At 36.3% G+C, this 8,971-nt stretch overlaps 1 protein-coding gene across 1 annotated transcript in view; it reads left to right on the top strand.

Annotated features, from left to right (window-relative positions):
• Window positions 1-8,971, top strand: part of LRRK2 (leucine-rich repeat kinase 2) — a 138,913-nt gene that overhangs the window by 12,839 nt on the left and 117,103 nt on the right. Inside the window, exons 5-7 of the mRNA XM_012638395.1 lie at window positions 1,365-1,499; window positions 4,149-4,283; window positions 7,770-7,901. Of these exons, the coding sequence (XP_012493849.1) occupies window positions 1,365-1,499; window positions 4,149-4,283; window positions 7,770-7,901 (402 nt within the window). The remainder of the gene's footprint in view (window positions 1-1,364; window positions 1,500-4,148; window positions 4,284-7,769; window positions 7,902-8,971) is intronic.

Here is an 8,971-nt window from a genome sequence, read left to right as displayed (position 1 = left end):
TTTAAATTAACTTAAATTTGAGTTTAAATATCCTCATGTGATTAGTGACAACTGAATTGTACAGCATAAGCGGACAGATAAAAGCATTCAGAGAAATAGTTGCAATTTTACAAGGAAAGTATCATAACATGTATGAAGAAAACTACTGTCGGAACATAGAGGAGAGAGTTGCTAAACTCACTCGTAGGAGTTAAGAGCATGGACATGAACCACCTACATTTTAATCCAGCTCTGCCTCTTATTAGTTGCTGGACCTTGGGCAAAGTCACTGGAGTCCCTCAACTTTTCTGTGCCTCAGTTTTCTGATCTCTAAAATGGGAGTTGCACTTCCCTCATTGGGTTGTGATGGGGATCAAATGTGTGATAAGGAAGTGCTTCAACCAGTGTCTGACATATTATGTGCTGTAAAAATGTTTACTGCTAGAGTACTACCACTCCTATTCCAGTACTGTTATTTTGATTGACAGAATAGGTGTTATTTGTGTTATTCTTGAATTATGTTTCGTGTAGAAAAAGGCAAGAGTATTCCATGCAGCTAGTGCAAGTGCAAAGGGATATCAAAGAACATGTTTAGTGATGAGCAAAGGGTTCAGCATGTTTGCAGTGGAGACAATGTGTGGAAGAACATGGGGCTGATGAGATCCATGAACTAAAGTTTGTTTTGCAAAGGGCCCTGTTTGTCATACTAAGGCATAGGAGAAGGCCTTCGGTGATTTCAGCAAGAGCTTTGCAAGACCACATTTGTGTTTTTGAAATACAATGTCGGGAATAAATTAGTTGGGTAGAGATTTGGGCCAGCAGAGCAATTGAGCAATTGTTTTTGCATTCTAGGGGTGAGATGATGAAGTCCTGAACATAGTAGGAATGAAGGGGCCTTGTTTAAAAGGGAGTTTTCAAGATGTTTAGGAGGTACACTTGAAGGAGTTGGTAATGAGTTGATTCATTGTTTGAACAAAGAATGAGAAGAGAGGAGGAGGATGGAAGAAGGAAGAAGACTCAGTAGTTTCTTGGGTAGCTATTGGATGATGGTATCACTGATGAAAATAGGGAACAAGAATGGGCTAGGTTTGGGGTACCTGTGGAATATTCAGATGGTGTTGTGCAAGAGGCAGATAGAAATATATTTCAGGAGTTTAGAGCGAGAGGTCTAGGCTAGATTGGGAATCATAAAACTAGAGTAAAGTGAATTGGGAATTTAGCTCATTTAGAAACACTCTAGAGCCTCATAGCTCTCACATCTGGGGCAATTAAGTGGTTTATCAAAAAGAAAAGTCTACAAACCATTCATAGTCCTCATGTAAAAATTAACATATTAAGTGTTCAAGCAACTATTTACTTGGGGTATATTATTTTCTTCAAAATAGGTAAAATCACTTTGCTGATTTTGGATGAAGAAAGTGATATTTTCTTGTTAATTTTTGATGCCATGAACACATTTTCAGCCCATGACGAAATCCAGAAACTTGGATGCAAAGCATTACATGTGCTTTTTGAAAGAGGTATTTAAAAATGTCAAATTCTTTGTTTTGAAGTATATATAAGAAAAAGGGCTTATAATGGGAAAAGTAGAATGTAACTATGATAAGAAGTTGTCTAAGATCATACTATTTATTAAGAAGTGGGAGTTGTCTGTCCAAGGTAAGTAATGGGGTTAATTCAGAAACATTGCTTGTTTTAGTGGGGTGAATTTCATTCATGGGTTATAAATCACGCAATTGGAGTAGACTTTCTTCTATTGCTTAACAGGTGTAAGGTTTACTTTGAAAACTGGATGTGTGGGTGTTATGAAAGAAAAAATAAAACTGTGAAGTCAAGCATAGGTTACATTTGGGTTTACGATGTTGAGTCATTACCAGAGATTTTAGAAGTTGTTCAAGGCTCTGCAAAAAGAACCAGGAGGCTTACAAAGTGTCCCTTAGGAAAAAGACTAATGCATTTCATAGCTTGGCATTGAAGATTGATAACAGAGATTAGCATGTAATTTTAGAGTTGGTCGGAACCTTTGTTTAGTCTTTCTGCTGACTTGATGAGAAAATGGGTCAGGGCAGGTGACATGAGCAACCTGTCTGAGGGAACATAGTTGAACCAGCTGTGCTAGGGGTTTAGGATAAGAATGATTTATGCTGCCTGTGTCAGTGTCAGTTCCCCACTCTAATTTCTGGCAGTTCCAGGAATGGAATAGATTACCTAATACTGTTTAATTACCTGTCTCATTCCAGAAGGACTTTGAACAGTTTATAGATAATTATAATACACAGAAAAAGATGGATGAGAAAATGGGTGAAGGGAAAATAATATGAAGCTAGGTTACCTTTACTAGGTACTTAAAGTCCCGTGTACTTGCAAAGGAGTGAGCCAGAAAGTTGGCTCTTTGCTTCCTATCTGGCAAAGAAGAGGTAAACATCATTGGCTACAAAATTTCTTAAAATGAAAGTAAATCCGTTACTCAGGAGAAGCAACTGGTCTCATGGGAGACCTGAGAAAATCTTCCCATGGATTTTCCTAGATGAGATGATCAAGTACACACATTTTGCAAGGATTACAAAGTATTATTTCAGTGATAGTGACTCTGTCACGACAGAGTCGGAACAGCTTGGGCCTGGTACCCAGCTCTTTGATGATCAGACTTGGTGGAGGAGAAGACAGTTCACTGTGACTGAGGAATAGAAGAACTTCATGTCTTTCAGGCTATCTTCTACAAATGTTATATCTTGCAACTAAGCTTTTGATAAGAAGTGGGCCTGATAAAGTTTGAGGTTTTATTGTCCTGCAAGCCCCGTAATCTTTTCTGTTGCAGTTCAGGGACACATTCTTATTCATGGAAGAAGGGTTGACATCACTCTCTCACCAGCATTGTTGGGTCCCTCCAGGACACATGGAGATGGACCAGGCATGTTAAAAAGAAGATTCTAACTCAATAGAAAGATCATCAGTGCCAAGAGTATTTTGATTATAAATGTATAGTAAGAAAATTTCTGATTTTCTAGGAGTATCAAGTTCCCTAGGACATAGGGGCAACTATAAAGTTAATTTTCAAAATTTGAAAGTATACTGTAGACACTACTATATAAAATGAGAAAGTTCCATGATATCCCTTGTTTGTCAGAAGAACTTAACCAATTTTACATTATATTATGGGACCCGATTGGCATAAAATTGAAAAAAAAATTAACATAGATCACAAAGAGTGCTGCATTTTCAAACATTTTTGTTGGTGGTGCCATTCTCAGGCTAGATAAACCAGATTTTTACACTATTTTTTTTTTTTTTTGAGACAGTCTCGCTCTGATGCCCGGGCTAGAGTGCAGTGACATCATCAGAGCTCACTGCAACCTTAAACTCCGGGGCTCAAGGGATCCTCCTGTTTCAGCCTCCTGAGTAGCTGGGACTACAGGCGTGTACCACTGTGCCTGGCTAATTTTTCAATTTTTTGTAGAGATGGGGTCTGGCTACTCCACAGGCGGGTCTTGAACTCCTGGGCTCAAGTGATCCTCCCACCTCGGCCTCCCAAAGTGATAGGATTACAGGAGTGAGCCACCACGCCCAGCCTTTACACATGTTTTTGAGGTTTTTGCCTAATGAAATGACTCCAAATGAAACTCAGTGGCTTGATCAAAAGACTTTAATTATAAAAATTAATGAAAAATTTTGCTCTCTGATAGAAAACCATTGACAATATTTCAAAGTCTAATTACTTGCCATTTGCTCAAGTTCACAACTCTTGACCTGACATATTAATATTTAGCTGAGCTGGCCTTCAACAGTCTACCATTAACTCCTGCCTTTTAAATATGGTAACGTGTTCACTTCCAGTAGGCCATCTTTATTAGTCACTGATCAGTTTTCTCCAGAATTTCCCAAATGAAATTGTAAATAATTTCGTTTTCCTGAGAACTGTTGGGTGACTAATACTCTTACATTTCAAAACATGGAGTAACTAATATAGGTAAAAATAAAATTGTTTTAATCTCAATAGATTGTTTTCCCATTTTAAAATTCTTGGAAAGGGCTGTTTTTTATAGGGATTTATTTTTATTTAAATATATTATATTTGATGTGTCCTATACCACTATTACAAAACATTATGTTTTTTGAGTACACTTTTATATTGTCTTTAAACTTAACTATTCTTGTCTGTCATTTTTCAGTTTCAGAGGAACAACTGACTGAATTTGTTGAGAACAAAGATTATATGATACTGTTAAGTGCATTAAAAAATTTTAAAGATGAAGAGGAAATTGTGTTTCATGTACTGCACTGTTTACATTCCCTAGCAATTCCTTGTAAGTAGCCTCTATACTTGATTTCTTTTTTTTTTTGAGACAGAGTCTCACTCTGTTGCCCGGGCTAGATAGAGTGAGTGCCGTGGCGTCAGCCTAGCTCACAGCAACCTTCCACTCCTGGGCTCAGGAGATCCTACTGCCTCAGCCTCCCAAGTAGCTGGGACTATAGTCATGCGCCACCATGCCCGGCTAATTTTTTCTCTATATAATATTTTTAGTTGTCCAGATCCATTTCTTTCTATTTTTTAGTAGAGACGGGGTCTCCCTGTTGGTCAGGCTGGTCTCGAACTCCTGACCTTGAGCGATCCACCCGCCTTGGCCTCCCAGAGTGCTAGGATTACAGGCGTGAGCCACTGTGCCCGGCCTTGATTTCTTTTTTGTATGTGAAAAATTATATTTTCTGAGTATGTTTTTAATCTATTTTTATTATTTAGAAGCTTGTGAATGCTAAATCCCATTCATTTATTCACTTAATGAATTTATATTTATTGAGACTATACTGCAGCTGGCTCTGGGCTTTGTGATGGGGAAACAATAGTGGAAAATATAAATGTGTTCTTTGCCTTTTCAGAGCTCATGGTGCAATGGGGGATACAGTTAAGTACAGAGGTGATTACAGTGTATAAGACAAGTGATGGCAGAAGTCCCTAGAGTAATGAGAACTGAAGGATGAGGAGAGTTTTGTGTGTAGGGAGGTGTGAAGTGAAGGAGAAATGCAGGCAAAGTGTCCAGACAGTGGGCGCTCTAAGGATGCTGGAGCAAGAGAGGCTATATTGCATTCAAGAAGATAAAGGTAGCCCAGTAAACTGTGGGTTCATGAGCATGCATATGTGTGTGTGTGTGTGTGTGTGTGTGTGTGTGTGCATTTGTGCATGCACATCCCTGGATATCTGCTTGAGTTTCATTGAAAGGGGCAGGGGAGGGCTTGGAAAGAGGCAGTGGATGAGGCTGGAGACATAGAGTGGAGCTCATGAAGGACCAAGTGTGAACTTTATTGCGATTCCCGAGTAGCATTTTAGTGATGCTTTGAAATCTAGTCACTTTTTTCACAAAAACATACACATCAGAAGAAAGTAATTTATTGTCTATGCTACCAGTTATTGCTAATGGGCTGAAATAATATCTCAGATTCTTTTTTTATTATTATTTCAGGATATTATGGGGGTACAAACATTTTGGTTACATGTTATGATTAGAGGATTAGAGGTGTGCCAGGATTAGAGGTGTGCCCTTCCCCCATACAGTTCTCACCACATCCCTTAGTTGTGAGTTCACCCACCCCCAACCCCCAAGCCCCATGAATATTACTACCATGTGAGCACCTTGGTGTTGATCAGTTAGTGCCAATTTGATGGCGAGTACACGTGGTGCTTATTCTTCCATTCTTGTGATACCTCACTTCAGAGGATGGGCTCAAGCTCTATCCAGGATAATATAAGAGGTGCTAGATGATCATTTTTTTTTTGTAATTGAGTAGTATTCCATTGTATACATATACTGGATTTTATTAATCCACTCATGGATTGATGGGCACTTGGGTTGTTTTCACATCCTTTCAGGAGTGAATTGTGTTGCCATAAACATTCGAGTACAGGTGTCTTTATTATACAATGTGTTTTGTTCCTTTGGGTAGATGCCTAATAGTGCTATTGCTGGATCAAACAGTATTTCTATTTTAAGCTGTTTGAGATATCTCCAAATTGTTTTCCACAGAGGTTGCACTAATTTGCAGTCCCACCAGCAGTGTAAGAGTGTTCCTGTCTCTCCACATCCTCGCTAGCATTTGTTGTTTTGGGATTTTCTGATAAAGGCCATTCTCGCTGGGGTTAGGTGATAGCTCATTGTGGTTTTGATTTGCATTTCCCTGATGATTAGAGATGTTGAGCATTTTTTATATGTTTGCTGGCAATGCCTCAGATTCTGTTTTGCTTTGTAAGTGCCCATTAACATTTCATACTTCATGTGTTACCTGCGTGGGTTAGTGTGGGATATACATATGCATTTATCTATTAATAGTAATATTTTCCTCCTCCCACATGTGAAGTTTTGAGGATTTCATGAGTTAAACAACGTAAACAATATAGAATAGTACTGGTATGTAATACATGTTCTAAAATCACCAACAGCATTATTTCACAATATGTACTTTATATGTATGTCATATTCACTATATTAACATAATATGCATATATGATTTCAGATATGGAAATCAGTATGGCATTCTGAAGATGTGAAACTTCAGTGTAGGCAGGGTAAAAACCCAATACCCTTGTGAAATAATGCCTTTTCTTTGTGATGTTTGTAACATTGCAATGTTTTCTTATCCACAGGAAATTAAACATTTAAAAGTGAACAATAATAGAGAAAGGCCATACTTTTACATTTCTCTGAGTCATCATTGCCAACAAACTGAATGTATTTTTGATTATACTTTTCCTTGGCTATATTTGTTCATTTATTTATTTATTTTGGGCTGGCTGTATTTAGAATTCATTGTTTTCCACCCACATCTGACTTAACTCCAGTTAAAATGTGTTGATTCATAATGCAAAGGTCAAAGAACGTAGCAGCTAAAAATTAAGAAATCAAGAGTTTTAAACACTGATTCTAATGGAAAGACATTCTCATTTCTGTCTCAGAGCGAATAAAGTCTGTTGTTCTGAGTCAAAGTAGGTAGTTGCTTTAAGAGGCTATTTTCTTTCATTGTTAAAAGTTTTTCTGTGTTTAATGTTTTTAAATATAATTTAAATATTAAAATATATTTTTTGGAAAATGGTTTTGGCTGTGCTGAAAAAGAAAGAAAAATATTTGCAGTTTTTTTTAAAGAAAAGTTAACATTTCACCCAGAGATAGAAATGTTTTCGCCACATAGGTTCACAACTCACTCTCTATATTGAGTAATTGCTTTTCCTGGTGGATTCTTTCCTTCCTTTCTGTTTCACCTCTGTTTGTCCCTGAGTCACATATTTTAATATTATGCCTCTCCTTTTTCTTTCTTCCATCTCTCCCCACATCTATCTTGCTTATTTGGAATGGAGGAAACAGATCATCGCTGATTTTAGCCGTTTTATTATGTGACATAATCTTGATTTTTCTATTGTTGGTTTGAAAAAAACAGACAATGTAAAAGCCATTCTTCGGTGAAATAGGGCCTCTTTAGGAAATAGGCCCCCAAATTCATTTATTTGGAAACTTACGGCCATAAAAGCACTCTGAATTCTTCCTTTTTTTGGTCTTAACTTTAAAGCCAAGAAACAGAAATAAAGCAATTTTCCCTTAGTGTTAACAATGAGTCCTACAACTCATTATGTTATCAATCAACAACATAGTATTTTTTGTAGCTATTTGGCAGAACATGATATTTAGATTTGAAAATGTAGCCATTATGCTGCCATATATTTATAATCTATATAAGATATCTTTGTATGCATATTTGAGAGGAGAAAATTATTACCTTATTGATAATTATGACTTCTTTAAATTTAGGTAATAATGTTGAAGTCCTCATGAGTGGCAATGTCAGGTGTTATAATATTGTGGTAGAAGCCATGAAAGCATTCCCTATCAGTGAAAAAATTCAAGAAGTGAGTTGCTGCTTGCTCCACAGGCTTACATTAGGTGAGTTGTGATTCTTGGTTAATAGATAAGTAGCATATTGACATATGTTTGATAAAAAAGTATTATAAAGTAGCAAATTGTTCTGCCATGCTTAGATGGAATTTAAAAGGAATGGCAAAAATAGATGTGCATAATGTAAAGAAGTATTATCTTAATCTTATTTTTTATAAAAGTAATTTCATAGATGAGTTTTTTATTGTTAGGGCTATATTTAAAATATAATTATGTAGTAGTTGACACATACACAAAATAAGTGTAATATACAGAAAACATGAAATGCAATACAAAGAACTCACCACCCAACTTAAATTTTAGTGTATTACCAGTAATGGTGGAGATACCCTGGGCTCCTTCTGCTCTTGCTTTTTCTACAGAGGTGAATGCTGTCCAGAATTTTGTGTTTATAATATAAATCTTTTGCTTTCTAAATATAGTTTACTACATTTGCATGTTTCCCTAAACAAAATTGTTAATGTGTGCTTGTTTTTGCTTCATCAAAATGGAATCATACCGTATATTGTCTTCTGCAATTTTTAAAAATTAACACTGTTTATAAGAATTACAGATATCTTTGTATGTGGCTGTGTGGAGTAATCTATTATGTGGATAGACCACAATTTACTTAATCCTTTCTCCTATCCATGGACATTTGGATTCTTTCTTGTTTTATGCTACTACCATCTTGTTATGAAAATATAAACAGGGTGAATATTTTTCAAATTTTTTTTTTTTGCCATTAATGCTTCTCCCTTTGTGAAATACACAGTCTGTCCTTTATCCATTTTTCCATAGGATAGTCTTTGTTTTTTAATTATTATTGTCTTTTTAAAGTTGATTTATAGATTCTGGATAATAATGTGTTGGTGCTCAGATTTCTGCATCCCTAAACAAAACAAAGCATTCTTTCTAAAATGTAGTAGCGACTTACTAGTTTACCTTTTTATCAAGTGAGACTTTACTCATTACGATTTCATGAAGAAGGATATAGTGGAATGAACTGGCTTTTATCTGAGAACATTTCAAACTAATGCAAATGTTGATTTCTTAAATCTAGCTTTTAGAGCAGCATA

The sequence above is a fragment of the Propithecus coquereli genome, unplaced genomic scaffold (assembly GCF_000956105.1).
Source record: "Propithecus coquereli isolate 6110/MARCELLA unplaced genomic scaffold, Pcoq_1.0 Scaffold13, whole genome shotgun sequence".
Taxonomy (NCBI): Eukaryota; Metazoa; Chordata; class Mammalia; order Primates; family Indriidae; genus Propithecus; species Propithecus coquereli.
Note: the sequence above shows the minus strand (reverse complement) of the source record. Positions and strands in the feature narration are given on the sequence as shown.